We start from the raw sequence: 21939 nt of genomic DNA, 5'->3' as shown, positions 1-21939 counted from the left end.
GTGTAGGTGCTGAGTCTCTCATGGAAGAAATTTCCTTTGAGGAAACCATCTTGAAAAGGGGAGAGTACTTCAAGTGGGATACCACCCAAATTTCAGATGTACAAAAAAGGTACTAACAATTGCTACAAATGTATTTGCCTAGCTCTTCTATGGTTTCACCTGTTCATCCAACATTTTTAACTATGCCTCTCAAAACCCAGACTCTTAGGCCCCAGCCCCTAAGAAGCCTCATCATTTTTACAAAGTCCCTGAGGACTGTAATTTTCTTTTCAGATGCCCTGCAGCAGACCCAGCAGTTATCTCGTTGCTACGGACGAGCCTCCCAGGATGCTCTCCTCTACCTCCCTGTTGCCTTCAGACAAGGAAAGTAGAACTTTGGAAAGACTAAAACGTCCTACACTTCAGCAACTTCCACTTTCAGGGCTGTAAACTACCAAACTCGCTTGACTAAATATTATGTAGAATTATTGTCTCAGGCTACTGCTGCCATATCAGACCTCCCTTAGTTGGAGGGAAAAGCCTTAGCCCTGTCTAGGTTGGGAGCCTCTTCTCAAGTGGCCAGACATTCCATAAAATGCAGCTATGGCGCTGTTGGGGCCTGTGCTAGGGCAGCTGTAACAGGGTCTGTGCTTAGAAGGTTTTCCTGGCTCAGACTTCAGCCACTTTAGGATGATTTCAAATCCAAACTCATGGATGCCCCTCTGAGTAACTCTTCTGTCTTTGGCCCTGTTGCTGCATCACGTTTCAAGTCCCTGCAAGAAAAGACCAATGAACTCAAGGAATTAAAACATCTCCTAGTTTCAGCAATGCCAAGGTTCGATAGGAACTTTCCTTCAAAACATGTTTTTGTCCATAGCCACTCCCAGCACCAGGATAGTAAGTCTTCTAGGGAAGGAAAGAGACCTCAGATGACCAGGGCTCCTCAGAACCCTCCTCCACAAAAGAAGCCCTTTTTTGACAGAGCACGGAGTCTGTGACTACTCTGCTTCTGTTCCCATAACCCTCTCTCTCTCCATCTCTCAAAAGCTGTCAGGGTGTGAGAAGGCATTACCCAAAACAGCGGGGTCCTTTCCATCATAAGAAATTGATATTTTATGGTTTGACAATCCACTTCCACCTTTCAGGGTATCCCCCAACCACCACTACCCCCCCCCCCTCCCCAAGATCAGCTACATCTCTTCCCAGATCTCCTTTCAAACCTGTGCATACAGGGTTTCATTCAAAAAGTCCCTGCCAATTTCAAGGGAAAAGGATTCTATTCAAGGCTTGTCCCACCGCAACACATTCTTAAAGGTACCTTCCTTCAGAATGCTTACTCGCCAGACCCTTTTCCCTCTGCTCTTTCCTCGGGGTTTCATGGCATCTCTGGACATAAAAGATGCTTATCTGCACATCTCTGTTCACCCAAATTACAGGAAATATCTGTGTTTTTCTGTGGATTCTTGGCATTTTCAATTCCCTGCATTGCTTTTTGGCTTCTCTGCAGCTCCAAGAGTTTTCACCAAATGCTTGGCTCTGGTCATTGCCCTTTGCAGGCTTCTAGGAATCCAGATATCCCCATACCTAGATGACCTACTCTTACAGGCCACAAGCCCACGGATCCTGCAACATAATCTTCAAACCACCATTTCCCTACTGGAAAAATTGGGGTTCACAATAAATTACAAAAAATCTACCCCCTCTCCATCCCAAGACCACATTTTCCTTGGGTTCAGAATTCAGACATGAATGTTATGAGTATCTCTACCTGCACAAAAAGCAGAGGATCTTCACACTGTCTTCCTGTTTTTTCTGTCTTTACACTACATCACAGCCAGAGAATTTCTCAGGGTACTAGGGTTCATGGCCTCTACCATTCCCATGGTACCTCTGGCAAGACTGAGCATGAGGAAGCTCCAATGGTCTGTGTGGACCAAACATTCATATCCTCTAGAATTCCCCATTCCCCTGATCCCTTGCTTGAAATAGGAAATTCTGTGATGGTCTTCATGGATAAGCTTAAATCCAGGACTACCTCTCCACCCTCTGGATCCAGTCCAAGAAATTTACACAAATGCATCAGACATGAGCTGGGGTGCGGCCATGGGAAAATACACTGTCCAAGGATGGTGGTCCCTCTCCCAGAAAAGGGAACACATCAACATAAGGGAAATGAGAGCATTGTTCCTGGCCCTTCAAACCTTCAGACCCCTTTTTTGCCCAGGCCCACTGAAGTTGTTTACTGACAAGCATGACTGTGCTGTGGTATGTGAACAAGCAGAGGAGGACCAGATCCTTCCTCCTTTGCAGGTTGGCCCTCCTAGTATGCGACTTCCTAGAAAAGCACAACATAACCATTCAGGTGGTGTACATCCCCTCCGACAGAAACCTTGTGGTGGGCTGACTGAGCAGATCCTGGACTCAATCCCACAAATGGATGCTTCGCAAGTATGTTTCTGGACGTTGTTCACTTATGGGGTACTCAGAAAGTAGACCATTTGCTTCCCCTCTGAACAGGCAACTTCCAAGATTTTGTGCCATAGTCCCAAGTCCTGTGGCGTGGAAAGTGGATGCCCTCTGTTTCTCTGCGCATTCCCTCCCCTTCCTCTAATACCAAAAGTCCTGCTCAAAGTCATGCAGGACCGGCTAAAAATCTTACTGGTGACTCCCTTTTGACCAAGACAGCACTGGCTTCCTCTTGTCCTTCTATTAGCCCACGGCCATCACCACAAGTTACCTCACAGAGTGGACCTTCTTGCTTAAAACAAAGGATCCCTTGTTCACCCTCACCTATCGACTCGTCAGTTGACTTTGTGGGTGATAGGGTTCTAATTCCTTTCAGACACCTTTTTTCTGAAGAAATGCTTAGGGTTTTGCAGGAAGCCAGAAAACCCAACAGTAGAAAATTGTACGTTTCTAAATGGAAAAGGTTTTCATTACAGTGTCAGTCTAAGGATCAAAATCCATTAACCATGCATATTCCAGAGGTTTTATCGTAGTTGTGCGAGTTGCTAATGCTGGCTTGTCTTATTCATCAGTCAAAGCCCACGTGTCAGCCATATCTGCATTTCTGCCCTTATTTCCCCCAGGTTCGAGGTGAAGCAGTTCCTTAAAGGTGTCCTCCACAGTAGACCTCCCAGGAAACCCATCCCTCCCTCCTTCGTGGGACCTCAGCTTTGTACTAGAGAAATTGACTCAGCTGCCCCCCTTTGAAGCAGCATTGTCCGCTTCCCTAAAGTATTGCATCTAGAAATCGGTCTTGCTGGTTGCCTTGACTTTGGCTAGAAGGGTGTCAGAACTCCGAGCCCTAATGGCTGTTACCCCCTTTCTAGACTTCCATAAGGACAGGGTGTCTCTGAGGACTAACCCATCCTTTATGCCAAAAGTGGTTAACGAGCTCTCTCTCAACCAATCCGTTCAACTCCCCACTTTCTTCCCCCACCCCACAAAACTGCAGTGAGAGGATCCTTATTCCTTGGATTTTCACAGGTAACTGAGGTTCTACCTGGACAAGACTAAACCCTTCAGTAAATCTGACCAGCTCTTCATTAATTTCCATCCCAGGGAGCTGGGCCTCCCTGCTTCCAAGCAGACCATATTGTCCTGGATCTCCAAAACCATCTCTTTTTCTTACACTAACCATGGAAGGACTCTCTCCTCCCCTGTAAAGGCCCACTCTACCAGAGCCATGGCTTCTTCCAAGGCTTTCTTCAAAGATGTAGATAACTGTGCCATTCTTGAAGCAGCCACTCAGTCTACCATTCATACCTTCACCAAACATTACAAACTGCATTCTATCTCCAGGTTCAGAACTGGTTTGCCAGAGCCATTGTCCATGGCTTCATTGAAAGCTCCTCTACTCCTGCCTCCTCCCTTCCCTCTTGAGCTTTGTCACTCTCACTGAAGTGAAGAATACTGCAGCAAGTGAATAGAAGGATAGAGAAAAGTTGTGTAAAATCTTACTATAACCATAGATGTCCTTCTCTTCACTGCAGAAATATTCTATCCCTCCTGCTTTCCCCCACTGGACTCTTGTCTTTCCTGGATGCACACACTACTTAATCCTTAGCCTTTCCTCCTGGGGCATTCAGTTCTGAGGATGGTGCATATGTAGGTCCGTTTTATGGCCTACGTACGACTGCAGCCTACGCCAGACGTACCATGTACCCTACAGTGGTGAAAGTCTTTTGTATACTGGCCAACGTTGGGGCGCCATCTGGCTGGGATATCCCTCAATTGAAGAATACTGCAGCAGTAAGGAGAAGGACATTTATGGTTATGGTAAGACTTTACACAACTTTTCTTTCTTTAGGTTTGTCTTCCAGCCAATGTTCACAGCATGTAATGTAGCATTGAGCTAGAGAGTGATGTCCATCTTCTTTCTATATCTGGTGGGCAGACTGTTTAAATATCTCCTGCATGGTGACTATATCCATATTCATGTGCTTTTTTAAACTCACCGATGTTCTGTAGTCCTATCGCTCGCTTTTATTCTTACACTTGGGACCGGAGCCGAACCTCAGCTCTAACTCGGCCATACTCTAGCTCAAAAACTTCTGGTTGGCTCGTGGCTAGGAGGTATCCCATCATGCATCACCCACATTCCCCAGATCTCGTTTGCTGCTCGTTCAACTTAGACGTGATTCTTCTTGGCCGTGGCTAAGTGATTTTTTTCAATATATTGAATTGTCATTTTTGGACATTGCTATTTTGTCTTGCTATTTAGTGTGTATATTTGCAGATGTCCTTCATGGATGCATCTGCAGTCATAACAACTGGGTTGTCCTGTCGTCAGGCAGCCCTTTGGTCGGCCGGATTCCAAAGTCTGGGTCCGGCTTCGGCTGATGTCGCACTTCACCCGACGTCATCTCTGCTGGTCTTCGGGTATAAAGGCATCAGCCGACGCCATTTTCCTCAGTCTTTCTTGCCGCGTGGCACCCGAAGCAGAAGCTGTTCGCAAGTGCCGGTCGGTCAGATCCAGAGATTACTACTACCGAATACTACTTCGAAGACTTCTAAAAGCTAAGTACCCCGTTGGGGACTCTTTCTTGCCTCAGCCGATGTCAGAAAAAGTCAATAACTGTTTAACTTGTGGGAAACAAATACCTCATAAAGATTTCCACTCTTACTGTTTGCCTTGTTTAGGCCCAGACCACGACGTAGCAGCCTGTTCTGCCTGTGCTTCCTTCAACCGACGAACGCTTAGGCGCCGGTCGGAGTTTGCAGAACAGTTTTTCGGCTCAGATTTTGCGTACATTATGCCGTCGGATCCTCCGACTACCCAAATTGTTAAAAAACGCAAAGAAAGACCGACACTTTCGCGGTCCGCGGTTTCGGCCGAAACCACGGTTAAGCAAATCAAGGAGTGTCTCGGTTTCGGCGAAACCGAGAAAACTGATCAAAATACAGCCGAATCATTGACTACTACTGAGGTTCCTGTTACTTTACTTGAATCAGCCTCAGAAATTTTACCTACAACTGTGGTTACTAAGGACTTATCAGACACCATCCCCTTGGATGTCTCTACCCCAGCACGTGGTGCTGCTAGGCCTCCTGCAGCCATGTCTATTAAGGCCTTTGCCAGGGCTAAAGCAGCCAAATCTACTAAATCAGTGCCTGTTAAACCCCCCTCAACCAGGCCCACTTCTAGTTCACAAATGCTTTCTCTGGCAGAAGATTTAATATCCTTAATTAGGGGATCTCAATCTCACCCAGACAGGGCCTCTCAGCCCCCAGAAAAGAGACCTAGAGCAGAGCCCCCCGAGCCTGTGTCCTCTGATGATTCTGCGGATGACTCAGATATTACAGACCAGCCAGAGGCTCCTTTTTCCAATTATGAAGACTCCGATGCTGAAGAATCCATTCCAGCTGCCTCTTCACCAGAGGAATTCTCCTTTGGGGAAACCTTACATGCCATGAGAGAAGAATTCCAATGGCAGCAACAGGATTTCTCAGATTCCAGAAAAAGACTTAGAACTTTTCTGCACTTACCACAACATAGGCCCTTAGCTATACCTCCTGTCCTTTCTGTTGTGGACGATGCATTTAATGATGTCTGCACTGCACCTGATTCCTTACCTCCAGCCCCTGCCAAACCAGATAGATTTTACAGGGTGCCAGACACTCATCACCACCTATACAAGGCCCCACTTGCAGACCCGAAACTATATCCCAGGGGCCTAAGGCAGTAGCCTCGACCACAGCAAAAACCCTATTCCTTCTGAAAGGGAATCCAGGTCTTTAGACAGATGGGGCAAAAAGTTTACACCTCTGCTACTTTCTCAGCTAGAGCTTTAAACTGTCAGTTTCACATGATACAATACCAAGAGTTTATGCTTGATCAGTTAACTAAAAAGCTATCCTCTGATGACTCTATAGATAAGAAATATGTATTAGAAATGGTAAATAACATACAACAGGTTAGTAACCGTTCTTTAAAATGTGGCTATGATGCACTGGAGGCTTCATTTAGATCAGCCATGACTGGCACAGTGATAAGAAGACATGCATGGTTGAAGGAACAGGTCTTACCGGATCATGTTAAAGCTAAATTATTAGATGCTCCTATGGATAAGGCCAGTTTGTTTGGTACACCTGCCAAGCAGGTAATGAAGAAAATGGAAGAAAAGGCAAAATCTGTACAAACGGTTAAAGATTTCTTACAGGTCCAGCCCCAAGGTTTAGCAGGAACTGGCCTGCCAAAATTGGTCCTTTCCTGACTCCACAAGATCACAAAGGGGCAGGAATAGACGCTCCAGAGGCAGAAATCAATCCAGAGGGGGTGCCTACAGAGGACGACAGTGGCAAGGTAATAACAGAGGCACGGACACAGCCACTACCACTGCAACAGGACAATCACAGTGACTTGACTTTAACTCCGCCTACCAGGGAACAAATAGCAGCACCATTAGGCAGAAAATTAGCCGTATTTTCGAAAAATTGGCACTATATCACAAAAGACAAGTGGATTTTGCAAACCATAGACCAAGGTTACCGGTTCCACTTCCACACTTTACCAGTCAAAAGAGGAATGCCAAACCTGCCTCCAAATCAAAAAATGGAAGCTCTACAGCAGATAATGCAATTAACAAAGATGAGAGCTGTGGAAAGAGTACCAATAACAGAACAAGGCAAAGGATTCTACTCCAGACTATTCCTAGTTCCAAGAAAAGAAAGAAGTTGGAGACCTATTCTCGACCTGTCCATCTTAAACACATACATCATTGTCCCAAAATTCAAAATGCTGACCCTACAGCAACTTCTTCCCATGCTGGGCAAGGAGTGTTGGCTGGTAACTCTAGATCTCAAGGAGGCATACCTGCACGTCCCCATTCGATCAAATTGCAGAAGATACCTCAGATTTCTTGCAGGATCAGAGCACTATCAATTCTCAGCATTGCCCTTTGGCTTATCTACTGCGCCAGAGTATTCACAAAATGCCTGGCATCAGTAACACTGCAGACTACAGGGAAACCAAATTTATCCATACCTGGACGACTGCCTGCTACAAGCGGACAACAAAAGCAAGCTGACAACAGATTTACAAAGGGTCATTTACTTGCTACAAGCCCTGGGATACACAGTCAATTTACAAAAGTCAAGGCTGATACCATCCCAAACAAGGACATTCTTAATTGGACACAGTAAGACAAATGGCATTCCTAACTGCAGAAAAACAAAAGAACTCCCTCTTTACTTCTTGGCACTAACAAAACAGAACAAGCTAACAGCAAGAAAAGTTCTGCAGGCCTTGGGCTTCATGGCATCATGCATAATCTTGGTCCCTCATGCCAGACTGCATATGAGAAAACTACAGTGGTACCTAAAGAATTTATGGTCCCAACACAGGCACAGCCTAGAAACAGAAATACCACTAATCCCATGCCTAAAACAGGAGTTCCTATGGTGGGCTCAAGCATGCCAGTCAAACCCAGGCCTAACCTTTCTCAACTTTCGAGCAAGCCAAACCATCACAACAGACGCCTCAGACCTAGGATGGGGGACTCACATGCTGGACAAATGGATTGTGGACTCAGGACCAGCTACACCTGCACATCAACCTAAAAGAAATGCTGGCAGTAAAACTGGCAATCCAAAAATTCAGACCATTTCTCAAAGAAGGCCATTTGATGATAAGGACAGACAACACCACAGTCATGTGGTACATCAACAAACAGGGAGGCACTCATTCATACCCCTATGCAGAATGACTTTGGACCTTTGGAACCTGGCACTCAGCTACAACATCCAGTTGCAGGCAATATTTGTACCGAAAGGAGAACACTCTAGCAGACATGTTAAGCAGAACCACCTCGGATGCTCACGAATGGATGCTACACCCGGACATCTTCAAGACCATCACAAAGAAATGGGGAATGCCACAGATAGATCTATTCGCCTTCCCTAAATCACCAGCTCAAAAATTCTGCACAAGGACATTCCACCCACTTGCATGGAAGGTGGATTCGCTCTCCTTCAGCTGGAAAGGTCTGACAGCATATGCATTCCCACCTCTTCCCTTGATACACAAGGTATTACTAAAAATCAAGGAAGAACGTCCAAGGATAATCCTGATAGAAGACAACACTGGTACCCATTGCTGAGGAGCATGTCTCGGGACAAATGTGGTCAATACCCTGATGCCTTTGATGTTAACTCAGAACAACTACAGCATCATGCATCCAAACCTAAAAACTTTGCAACTGACTGCATGGAACATCACATAGCAGCAACTAATCCAGATCTTTCCCAAAGGGTTAAAGACGTTATCCTTGAAGCCCGCAGACCTTCAACAAGAAGGAACTATGCAGGAAAATGGAAAAGGTTTGTCATTTGGAGTGCTGAAAGAGGAAAAGATGTAATATAGATATTGCTAACATTCTGGAGTATTTGGCAGAGCTTCTACATACAGGCCTGTCCTATTCCTCCATCAAGATACATGCATCAGCTATTTCAGCAGAATACAGCTTTGATCCACCTGTCTTTTCACATCCTCTACTCAGGCAGTTCCTCAGAGGGATCAAGAATGTAAAACCTCCTAGGAAACCACCATTGCCAGCTTGGGACTTGAACTTTGTGCTAGAAAAGTTGACACTCCCTCCTTTTGAGCCAGCAGCAACAGCAGACCTACAGCACCTATCATGGAAAACTGCTTTCCTACTGGCAATAACCTCAGCAAGGAGGGCTTCTGAACTTCAGGCCTTAATGGCAGTACAACCCTTCCTAATCTTCCACCAAGATAGTGTCCATGAGAACTAATCCTACATTTATGCCTAAGGTGGTATCCAGAGTGTCTTTAAACCAGGCAATCCACCTACCTACCTTCTTCCCCAACCCACAAAACAGAGGGGAAAGAATGCTGCATACCTTGGATGTACATAGACAGCTACGCTACTACCTGGACAGAACCAAAAGTAACAGAAAAACTGACCAGCTTTTTGTAGCCTATGCAACAGGAAGGGAAGGAAAAGCAATTTCCAAACAGACAATCTCCAAATGGATAGGAAATTGCATACGATTCTGTTACTCCTTCCATGGAAAACCAATTCCACAGAACATAAGGCCTCATTCTACAAGGGCAACAGCCACTACCACAGCCTTCTTACGAGGAGTGGCAACCAAGGACATTATTGAGGCTACTTGGACCTCCGTGCATACATTTGCCAAGCATTATAATTTACCTCTGTATTCCAGATCCCGAGCAGGGTTTGCCACCGCTGTACTGCAAGGGATCCTAACCACACCATAAGTTCTTCTTCCTCCTCCCTAGTTGGCTATGGTATTCTACCCAGTTGTTATGACTGCAGATGCATCCATGAAGGACATAGTACAGTTTTGTACCTACCATAAATGTAGATGTCCGAACTGGATAGCATCTGCAGTCAGGATTACCTCCCTCCTTCCCCTCTGTGGTACTCCTAGGGTATTTACCCTCCTAATAGCTAGCTTGGGGGGGGGGGTCTCTTATGGTGTATTTGTTTGTATATATGTACATACATGCTTATTTTTTGTGTTTGCCTTCTATCTTTTTGGAAACATTGGCATTTATCCAAAATTTAGCCTTCCAAGAGGGCAACTGGCATCTGGGGCAAGAAACACTGAGGAAAATGGCGTCGGCTGATGCCTTTATACCCGAAGACCAGCAGAGATGACGTCGGGTGAAGTGCGACATCAGCCGAAGCCGGACCCAGACTTTGGAATCCGGCCGACCGAAGGGCTGCCTGACGACAAGACAACCCAGTTGTTATGACTGCAGATGCTATCCAGTTCGGACATCACATTTATGGTAGGTACAAAACTGTACTTTTCTGTCTGTCTCGGATGATTTGCTGCTTATTTTCTGTGTCTTTGTTGTTTGGCCGTTTTCCGTTGGCCATTCTGGTGTCCCTGCATTACTTTTCTGTACTGCTGTTTTCCTCTTTGGCTAGGCCCGTGTAAGTTAGAGGACCTAGTCCTCTTTCTGCTGTTTTGTCACCTGTTGGGCTAGGCCCTAGTCCTCGGTTCTGTTTTTCCTTCTCCCTGGGGTAGACCCGTTTAAATTAGTGGAACCTAGTCCTCGATTTATTCTATTTCCCCTTAGGGCTAGGCTCGTTTAACTTAGAGGACCTAGTCCTCCATTATCTTTCTCTTTCTTTGTTGTGTGTTGTAGTATTTTGTTTGGGGATTATGTCAAAAGACGCTAAGGACCATAAGCCTTCGGGCTTCAAAAAGTGTACCAAATGTGCCCAGAAGATGCCCTTGACTGATGGGCACAATTTGTGTGTTTACTGTTTGGAGGCTGTCCACCTCCAAGAGTCTTGCCTGTTTTGGCCATGCGTTCAGGAGAAGAACAACAAACTGATTTTGAAGGGACTGCTAAAGCATTCCTTTGAGGAGGAATTGGGATCCTCATCATCCAGCTCTAAGTCTCCCTCCTCCTCCAAAAAGGAAAGACCAAAAACTACCAAAAGGCAGTCTCCCACCCAGTCTGTTTCGTCGGAGCCGCCAGACAAAATTGCTAAAGTGGCTTCACCCTCATCGGCTCCACTGATTTCGGTGCCGACAGAGGGTAGCTTAGTGGATCCATCAGTCTTGGCTCCAGGTGCTTCGGAACCGATGGCTGACATTACCTTTCGGAGCCAGTCGTCTAATCTTCAGCCGGTTTCTCCAACTCTTAGGTCGCAGTTTTTACAGTGATCCAGATCCCCCACTCTATCTTCTAGGTCCTCTAGGAGCCTTTCTGATGAGGATGTCTAGAGAGTGGTGCATAGACTGCTTCAGACTTCGGCACTGGCAAATTTGCTTTTGGCTCTGTCCCAATCGGTTCCGGAGCCCAATGTTCCATCCCGCTCAATTGATGTTCCTCCTCCGAGCCTCTCTGAGCCTTTGGAGCGAGAGCTGTCTGTGCCTCCAGTTGTGGATAGGTCAGTTCCAGCTACCTCAGTTGGTCTCCCAGTTCCGATATCCGCTCAGACCCTCTCAGGTCCATCCGTGAGTCGAGGATCTTTAGTTCTCTGGTCTGGCCCGAGGGGGATGCTTTGAATCGAACTTCTTCGGTTCCGAGCCTACCTCTCGTTGCTTCGGTGCAGGTGAGCTTGGACCCCACATCTGCCTCCGTGCCCATCTCCTCAGTACCGAGGGTTGCCTCTGTATCTTCGGAGCAGAGGGCATCCTCGGAGCGGAGGGATCAGCATTTGAGGTTATGTGTGATGTCCAGGACTTCAGCTTTATGCAGAGGTACCGACACTCTTTCCCCTAAGGCGCCGATCTCGGTCTCAGCTCCCTCTCTCTCCCTACACAGCAGAGACCCACAGCCTTAGGATACCTCCATGAGTGGTCTCCAGTCTTCCAAGGTCTCCCCAGAATACCTGTCTGAGGAACAACCTAGGAAGAGAACTTGTAAGAGGAAGCATGTTGACTCCCTCAATGAGTCCGTTACATCAGACACTGACCTCGAGGAGTTAGAAGAGTCCCCCAAGTCGTCCTCTGATGATATCTCTTTCGCAGATATCCTCGAGATCCTGAAACAGAGAGGCAGCTGGCCCACCAAATCCCCTTCTGATGAGGAGTCAGTGTACTTGAAGGCTTTTGGGTCTCAACCCTCCTCCGCCTCTTGGGTGTCTCCGCCTTTCGCCGAGCTACTGGATTTAGTGAGTGGAAAGGTGTGGGAATCTCCTGATTCTGTGGAACCGGTTCCTAGAAGACCAAATAAATTTTTGTCAGCACCCCAAGACAAGGACTTTTTGACTAAGGGCATTCCAGTAGATGCCATGGTGGCGGCAGCAGCCACCAAAAAGGAATTTGTCGAAACTTCCTGCACTGTCCATCCGTCGAACAAGGAGTCTCGAACGATGGACAGGTATGAGAAGCGTGTTTTTGCTTCAGCTGTCTTTACACTGCAGTCGCTGAGCTATCTGTCCCTTTTCACAAGGCTCCAGAGAGATCTCCTAAAAGAGCTGGGAGATGCTCTACAGGGTAACATATCTGATGCTGTATCTCAGAAGGTCAGTGCACAGATGTTTACCCTAAGTTCTATTGTTAACTCCTCCATGAGGCTGATTTCGTACGCAGCGGATGGAGCGAGTAGGGCAGCGGGTTCAGAAGTCTCTCTCAGGAGACACTCCTGGATGCGCTTGTGCAACTTTGCGGAGGCCTTTAAGTCTACATTTACCAACGCCCATTTGACGGTTCCTCTTTGTTCAGAACCAAGGTAAAGGACACACTCACCAGGTGCGAGCAGGAAGGAAAAACCCTGTCTGCCGTTGGAGTCTGTTTTTCCGTCCCCTCTAGACTCTATCCCAAAGGGCGGCAGAATGTGGTTCAAAAAATCACAGAGGTTTTTTTCAGGACGCACAAGGTGATTCCTTCTCTAGAGGCAGAGGAGGAGGAAATAACGGTAGACATCCCCTAGAGGTAGAGGAGGCCTGCAGAACCAAGGAGGCAGCGATTCCTTTCGTGGTCATCCCTGTCAGTTCTCCTGAAAGGAGGGCCAACTGCGCATCTCTGGAGCCAGTCGGGGGTTGTATTTCTTTATACCCAGAAGCCTGGCACGACATCACTCAAGACAAGTGGGTATTAAAGATAATTACCAGAGGTTACCATATTCCCTTCTCTGCTCCACCCCCTCAGACCAGACAAATCCCAGATGTGCCACCCAATCACAGGGATTCAGCAACTCTAGAAATCCAAAAGTTGCTCATGAAGAGAGTCATCCAACCCGTCCCCGCAGAAGTAGGATTATGAACTTACTCCAGATTCTTTTTGGTGCCAAAAAGAACAGGGGACATGAGACCCATTTTGGATCTCAGCAAACTGAACGAATCTGTGCAGAAGTCCAAGTTCCGAATGGTCACCTTGCCATCGATACTCTCGTTGCTAGGGAAAGACGTTTGGATGTGCTCCATAGACCTCCAAGATGCATGCTACCACATCGAAATGGACAGGGCATCAAGGAGTCACCTACGCTTCCGGCTGGGAGCCAGTCATTATCAGTTCCGCGCCCTGCCCTTTGGTCTCACCACAGCCCCCAGGGTGTTCACCAAATTTATGGCAGTGGTTACGGCTCACTTGAAATGTCAGGGATTCCAAGTGTTTCCATATCTGGACGACTGGCTCCTCACTGCCACTACCCGGCATCTACTGTTACAGGCCAGGGACGCCACCATTTCAACTTGCCTACAGCTAGGAATTACAGTAAATTGGCAAAAATCTGCATTGTCGCCCTCTCGGCATGTGAATTTTATTGGCACCGAAATAAACACTGTGTTAATGAGGGCTTACCTGCCTATCGAAAGAATTCAAAGTCTAAGGGAACAAGTCTTGATCCTACTTCCTCTAAGAAAAGTCAAAGCAAAGGTGGTGCTTAAGCTGTTAGGGACCATTGCTTTCACAGTAACACTAATTCCATTAGCCAGACTGCACATGAGGGTCCTTCAGTGGTTACTTTTTGCCCAGTGGTCACTGCAGTATCTCCCTCTGTCTCATCCTGTCCTTATAACGAATTTGTGCAAGCAGGATCTACGTTGGTGTATCCAGACCAGCCACCTAAACACAGGCAGACCATTTGTCCCCCAGTTGCCACTGTGACCACGGATGCCTCCCAGATAGGGTGAGGGGGCATTATCTCAGGAGAACAGTCAAAGGCACATGGCAAGATCACGAGGCTCATTTGCATATCAGTGTCTTGGAGATGAGAGCGGTGCTTCTAGCCTTGCAAGCACTTCACAGCTTTCTCCCTCTAGGAACAATTGCAATCCACTCAGACAACATGTCAGTGGTATGGTACCTAAACAGGCAAGGAGGAACCAAATCTTACCCCCCTCTGCAGAGAAGCCCTTCGAGTATGGGAGTGGGCAGTGTCTTCCCAGCACTTTCTGGTGGTAACGCACATCCTGGGGAAATCCAGTGTCATAGCCAACAGGCTCAGCAGGGCTATTCTGATGCCTCATAAGTGGTCTCTGAACACTTACGATGCGGAACTGATCTTTCGCAAATGTGGTCAGCCTTGCTACGATCTCTTTGCCACCCCTCTCAATGCCAAACGTAGCAGCTACTTTACCCTGATTCCCCCGGACGGGTAGACTCCAAGAGATGCACTCGTTCACGATTGGCCCTTGGGACTTTGCTATGCTTTCCCTCCTTTTCCCCTCATTTCGAAGGTAATTCCGAAAGCAATATCCTTGGGAAGCAGGATGATTCTAACTGCTTTTTACTGGCCTCGACAGATTTGGTTCCCCTTCCTCAGACCATATCTAATGGACGAACCGTGGGACTCTGGATCCAGTTCCAGATTTACTGACACACGTCAGGAGCATTCCATCCCTCCCTCCACACCCTCACCTTGACAGCTTGGCTGCTCCAATTCCATCCCTAGTCAGGCTTCATGACTTTTCCCCTGAGGGTGTACACATTCTGTCATCTTCCCACAAACCTTCCACTAGGAAGATTTATACTAGTAAATGGAAAAGATTCTCCCTTTGGGCCCGTGCGAGAAACCTTGATCCCTACACAGCTCCTATTTCTGCTGTTTTAGACTTCCTCTCGCAGTTATTCAATCAAGGTTCAGCAGCAGCAACTATTAAAGTCCAGTTGGCAGCTATTTCCACTTTCCATGTTGCTAATGAAGCTAATCTTATGGCTTATAGGCTTTGTTGAGCCTTTCCCAAAGGGACCACATTACTAAGACCCCCAGTCATGGATCCTGTGGTTCCATGGGATTTGAACTTTGTTCTCCAGAAACTTACATCTAGTCCTTTTGAACCTTCAGTGACATGTGACCTCAAGTTTTTATCTTGGAAAACTATATTTTTAGTGGCTGTCACTTCTGCTAGACAGGTGTCTGAACTGCAAGCTCTTTCCATTAAGCCACCTTATCTGGAATTTCATAAAGATAGGGTCTCCTTGAGGACAAACCCTGCCTTCATTCCTAAGGTTTCTTCTCAAGCCAACATTAATCAGTCTATTGAGTTGCCTGTGTTCTTCCCTGAGTTTTCAAACAAAGCAGAGTATAAATTCCATCAATTGGATTTTCATAGACAGTTACATTTTTATCTGGATGGAACTAAAAATTTCAGAAAATCAGACCAGTTATTTGTCTCCTTTTCAGACTCTAGACAGGGCCTCCCAGTTTCTAAAGTCACATTATTTCACTGGATTTCCAGTTGCATTTTATTCTAGTCCTCCAGTGGTAAAGATCTGCCTTTCAAGGTGAAAGCTCATTCTACCAGGTCTGTGTCTACCTCTGTAGCCTTTCAGGCTAGGATCCCAGTAGACAACATTTGTGCTGCAGCAACATGGGCTTCACCCCACACATTCATTACTCACTACAAATTGGATATGGCTTCTAGGAACAGGTCTTCCTTTGGTTCCACAGTACTCGGGAGCATTTTCCAATGAGCCACCCGAGATGAAGGTGCTAGGGATGCTGTCCCAGGTGTAAGAATGAAGGCGAGATAGGACTACAGAACATAAAGAAGTTATGTACCTACCATAACATTCGATGTTTGTAGTCCATCTCACCGTACATCCTTACGAACCCTCCCTCCTGCCCCCTCATGAGGACCTAGGGGTAGAGTAACTATTGTCATTGTGGTCCTTTCAATTTGGTTTGTTTGTTTGTCTTTGTCTCTGTATTTTCTCACAGCAAACAAGATCTGGGGAATGTTGGGTGATGCATGATGGGATGCCTCCTAGCCACAAGCCAACCAGAAGTTTTTGAGCTAGAATATGGCCGAGTCGGAGCCGAGGTTCGGCTCCGGTCCCAAGTGTAAGAATGTACGGCGAGATGGACTACAAACATCAAACGTTATAGTAGGTACATAACTTCTTTTTTTTCACTGTTGTTCCATTTTTGACCCCCCAGGTGCTGCAAACATTGGCTGTCAATGAAGAAATGTAAAATTTCTGTTCAGTTGCTAATGTGTGTGCTAAACTTAAAGTGGAATATTTGAAGCTTTGCATTATGATTAAGTATGTTTTGTGATGCATGAAGTGGTCTGTTGTTGATGGCTTTTAGGTAATGAGTGCCGAAAAGATTATTGATGTATTTTTGTGGAGGGTTGCCATTATTATTCTTTGATAGTTAACTTTTCTTTAGAGTTTCATAACTGTTTATTTTATTATTCCTGCATCTCTCTCTTAACTCTGCTTCTGTTTCTTCATCTATATTTTATACGCCTAATACTGTTGTAATTTGAATGTTTTCTTCTCCAAGGTAATGAAGTGATTAGAAAATATTTTTGTTAATGTTAGGCATGTAGTAATGTGTTTTTTTTTCTGATTAATTTTTTATGTGCAGTTCATGCTTGTGTTTTACTCTGTATTAATTCATATTTTTGCAATTTTGTGCACAGCAGCCAGAAGTACATGCCTCTCAGGATCGAAATGTGAAACCTACGTCACGCAGGCAGCAGGCATATGTAGCACCAATGGCATCTACCATCTCTCAAGCACCTTACTCTTTCCAGCATGGAAGTTCACCTCATACAACAGTGCACCCTCACCTAACTGCAGCAGCTGCAACAACACATCTTACAAGCCAGCCGCATATGTATGCATACACTCCTGCAGCTGCAACATTGGCATCTACCAGTTCTGTGGCTCACCTCTTTTCTCCACAGGGATCTGCTAGACATGCAACTGCTTATGCTCCTCACCCAAGCACTCTGGTGCATCAGGTTCCTGTTAGTGTAGGTCCCAGCTTGCTGACATCTGCAGCCCTTCCAGCCGCACAGTATCAGCACCAGTTTGCTACCCAGTCCTACATTAATGCTTCCCGTGGTTCAGCCATATATACTGGATATCCACTGAGTCCAGCCAAAATCAACCAGTACTCCTATTTGTAGTGTACAGCCATTTTGCTTACAGGGCATTCATGGTTAAATCTCCTACTTGTATACAAATTTTATTTCAGTAATCTTAACAGTATGTTTCATACTTCCATATTTTTATAAGGCAAAAAAAATGTTCCTGTTTCAGATGCTGTTTTAAAATAAATCAGTCGTTTGTAAAACTTGGTGAAACACGATAACAGTTTTGAGTAGCCAAGTAGTTTGTGTGCCTTTCAGCTCCATGGGAGCTACTTAGATAATCATTTTTGAATAAATTCTGCAGGCTGCAAAGATATTAATGTACTGCATTTTTAATCAGAAAATTCTCTAGAATGTGAACATTGTTTCATAAAATTTACCAACATTTTCATCCCTGCTGTTCAGCAGTGTTTTAATAAATGGTGAGTTTTTATCACTGTTGTATAGTTCATGATAGTTTTGTTCATAATTATGTTAAGTGTTTACCATGGGAGCATGTTTAAAGCCTATGAATGCCCTGCAAGTTTTTTTCATTCCAAGTTACATTACTGTACTTAAATGTCTCAAGTTTTCCAGTTTAAAAAAAATTGTAAGACATGAGGGTGGTTTTACTTGTGAGCCACTTACACTAAAGCTGTAATATAATTAATGTAGAAGTAAATATTTTAAAGATTTTTATGCCAAAAATATGTTATTTGAACTATTGTTATTAAGGAAGTGGGACTTAAAAATACATGTTGTTACCATTTATTTGTTTTTTTGTAATACAAACCTTTATTTAGTTTATTTGCTTGTAGAAACACAATATTTCAGCAAGAGTCCATGAAAAGGCAATCAGAGAACAAATAATTTAGTTGCATGATTTTGCTAAATGAGGAAATCAAGGAATTCAGTAATACCATGTCCTTTAACGTCAATTTTTTTTGGGGGGAAGGACAAGTTTCATGCTGTGGAAAGCACAATGTTTTAAAGCTTGGAGCACCTAATCTTATATACTAGCTTGATTGTGCATGCAGGCATTTTAAACTTTTTTTATATCGGTGGTTTTAATATTTTACATTGAACAGAATGTGTATATAATCTGAAGATAATATAATAAGCAAATGTTCTGCTTTGTCTTATCAGATGTATAGTGATGCTCCTTCAACTGTGTACATTGTCTATGCTAGTTTGGTTTTCCTTAAAGGTTCTTATGGATGAATTTCATTAGTGTGCGTGTTGTAAACCAAAACAAATTTAAAATCTGTTGGAATGTACACGAAGTCTGGTCTAATTGTAAAGAGTTCTCATCACTGTAGCACTGAATAAGGAGAGGCTGTGTAAAATTGAGCTAAAATTCCTGGGTTTTGGAATGAAAGAACAACTTCTGATTTGATTTGCACAGGTATGTGTCCAAGGTCTGTTTAGGCTTGGTATTTCCCTTGTAGTAGTGCCTTAAATAATAGTCTGGAGTGTTGATATAGCTTACACTGAACTTGCTTTATGATGGACCATTAACCTTGCATCCCTTTCCACCCTTTTTAATACAAAGCGTGTTCTTTTTTCTCTGGGAGTATATAAGCTTCATAGTAACACAAGTGTCTCAGCATTGTTTTTGTAGTCTGTATTAGCGGATTTAATTTAGTGTGTATCAGCAGGCACATACATTATTTGCATTTTGATAGAAAGTATACTCAATACATTTCTCACTCAAGTTTTTATTATATATATATATATCTTATTTGACAGAGTTGTTCAAATTTTTTTTGATGTGTAGATAGTATAGCAGTATTTAGAAAAAAATTGAAAACAGGTATGTGCAATTATATTACTGTTTTTTTTGTGTTTGTGTGGTAAAGTTTCTTCTCACTGGGCATTTCTTTTTAGAAGAAGTGGACTTGTAGCAGTACCAAAGAAGGATTAGAAACTTAGCTTGGCAAAGCTGAGTGGCAATCTGAAGGCTGTAGGAATGTGATCTTTAAGTGTATAGGTTTCTTTATTGTAGCAGGAAGGTTTTCAGACCCCTGTGTGGTTTGGCAAAACACTTTGGTTTCAAGGATAAAAAAATAATTTCTGCTTTTAAAAGTCTTCTGAAGTCAAATATATATATAGTTTGTTAATGAGGTAGAGAGTATGTGAAAAAGATCATTAGGCAACTTGAAACCTACCATTGCTTTGGACAGCTTATCTGGTCTTTTAATAACTCATTTATTTGGAAGTTGTCATTTGAAGTTCCCTAGGAGAAAATGCCATTTGAAATCTTGCAGATAGATCAGTCGTTTTCTGCTTAATCCTTGTTTAATAAGTTTTGAAATAGCCTTTATTTAGCACTGCGTTGTACATCAGCAAAGGTAGTAAGGGTGAGAGGAAACTTCTTGTGGACTTAGACCAGCCATCCTGGTCTTTGGTTAGAAATTTGAAGTGTTAATCATCTGTTTTTTTTTTGTTTGTTTTTTGTTTTGTTTTCTTTCAACCAACTAGGGTTGGTACATGTAGGTTTTAGTCATTTCATTAGAAAAGGAGTATAATTTATTTTTTATTAATGTACAGCTTGTTGTGGAAGTTGGTGATTTTTCCTTTGTTGTATTCAGAATGATGTTTTGTTTAATTTTGATGGGGTAACCATGTATTTACATTTATTCTTCAGTTGTTTTTGGTTAATGTTCTGAATGCAAACTATTTTTTTTATTTTTGCTTAGTGTTTTTTTCTTGTGTTGGTTGCACAAAGAGTCATGAGTTTGGTGACAGGTAAATATGTAGATGTTGCCTTGCTTCATTTGAATGTTGTAGCTGTAAAGTGTTAGAGCTGTGTAGCCACCTATCACCCCCCCCCCCCCAGCAGGGTCTTAGATTTATTTTTTATTTTTTTGGTGTACCAGTGTGGTGGGTTTTCTTCCTTACAGAAGCATCATCATTGTACTTATAGATGAGTTTGTATGATTGAGTATGTGATGTAATGTGGTGCAGATCATCTTAATGTATTCGTAAAATGGCTTTTTTTCAGTGTTTGTCGTCAAAGCATATGCATTTTTTACATGAGATAGATAAATCGTGTTTCCCAAAGCATCTATTGTAAATGTTTTCCTTTGCCCTTGGTTTTGGGCAAGCTGCCTTTCAAGCCATTCATTTTTGTGAGTATTTTGTCATGTTAAAGAGGTACCTCTGAATAGCTGAACATCTTATTAAATAGATGTGCAGTTTATTCCAGGTGATTATTTTACTATGAAATGAACTCGTTTGTTAAGGGCCTGCCAGCCTGCCTCATTTAAATCAGTTGTTCCTGTTGCCCGGCAGTCACTGAACCATGTGAAACTAACTGTAGCCCAGTGCTTCTAGTAAAGCCGAGCTGCAGCCCCCTTTTCCCTTCAAAAAAGTACTACATCATAACTGCATGTTTGTTTTTCTTGCAGTCATTCTTATGTTTTGTGGGGGGTTTTTTCACTTTGGCCTTTAAGGTAATGTATGTGGCACAAGAGGGAGGGGGTTATTTATTTAAAGTGGCCTGTTATTTAAAACTGAAATGTGGGCTGCTTGCCTACCAGTAAAATACTGAGTTATGCACATCTGTAATCATCTGTATACACATGCTCTTTAACAGTATTTCTATCAAGTTTAATTCTGCTAGTTTGTTTTATAGGTAAAGTGTTTGTTGTGCACTGGCATCTGATGCGCCTTACCAGAAACTTGAGTTTGCTGTTCCTTTAAGTAGTGCAAATGCTTTTAGATCTGATGATAATTTTGTGCCAACTAAATTCCTAAGTGGGAAAAGGGTGTGCTTCTTTTGAAATCTTCATTGATACTATCCCTCAATAAAATGATTTGTGTTGGACCAGTAAATGCAGCACTACAAATAACTCATTTTGGTGTTTCTCACAGCATGCCAAAATTATGCTACTGTTTATTGATAAACTTTTAATATGTGGTTAAAATTTTAGCTTGAACTTTTTAATGTCTGTCATATGTAGCCAGTGCATTGTGCAAAATGTGTAGTACCTTTGTTTTAGTCTGTATCATTGATATTGTATTATTTTTAATGCGTTTGAAATGTTCCTACACTAGTTTACTATGTGAAATATCTTTTTTTCTTTTACAGTCGTGTTTTATGTTTAAATCAGTAAGTAGCTTCTGTATGATTTTTTTTTCAGATGTACTTAGGAGTTATTGTAAAGTCAAATTAACAAAAGAAATATTGCTATTTAAAATTTCATAATACTAACTGTGTGGGAAAGGGGTCCATTGTGAAGATAGTTTATCTTTGAACTTTGTTGGTATTGTCTTTGGTTTTACAAAGTAGCTTGTATGCTAATCTAAACATTTTCTACATACTATGGTAAAAGGTAGAGCTAATGCAATGCATCCTTACCAATAAAATGGGTTACTTTTCTGTAATATTTTGACACTGCCTCATCATTACCTTGTGTAGCCTGTGTTTCATTACACCATACAGAAAACTTTGTAGTGTGATAGAGCTTCTGCGTGCACAGTGCAGTACAGTTGCACTGCCCAGTACTTAAGACTTTATATATTTTTCAAAACCATTGCTTCTGTGAAATTATTTATTCGTTTCTGTTCCTTTCTTACTTTCTACCATCCCCACACACCTTAATCCACTAGATGCATAACTGCAGTATTTAAGATATCCTGAATTGCTGAGTTGCTGTCCTTTGAGTTTTTAAACTCAATCCCTTTGAGTTTT

At 43.6% G+C, this 21939-nt stretch overlaps 1 protein-coding gene across 7 annotated transcripts in view; it reads left to right on the top strand.

Moving 5' to 3' along the window:
• Window positions 1-21632, top strand: part of HIPK1 (homeodomain interacting protein kinase 1) — a 1001014-nt gene extending 979382 nt beyond the window's left edge. For 6 of the 7 annotated variants that reach the window (XM_044072892.1, XM_044072893.1, XM_044072894.1 and 3 more), the window contains one exon: window positions 16809-21632. In XM_044072892.1, coding sequence (XP_043928827.1) covers window positions 16809-17300 — 492 coding nt within the window. In that variant the 3' untranslated portion in view covers window positions 17301-21632. The remainder of the gene's footprint in view (window positions 1-16808) is intronic. The other variant, XM_044072895.1, reaches the window with a different exon arrangement.
• The last annotated feature ends 307 nt before the right edge of the window (window positions 21633-21939 follow it).

The sequence above is a fragment of the Protopterus annectens genome, chromosome 5.part1 (assembly GCF_019279795.1).
Source record: "Protopterus annectens isolate FY-2018-M chromosome 5.part1, PAN1.0, whole genome shotgun sequence".
Classification (NCBI taxonomy): domain Eukaryota; kingdom Metazoa; phylum Chordata; order Ceratodontiformes; family Protopteridae; genus Protopterus; species Protopterus annectens.
Note: the sequence above shows the minus strand (reverse complement) of the source record. Positions and strands in the feature narration are given on the sequence as shown.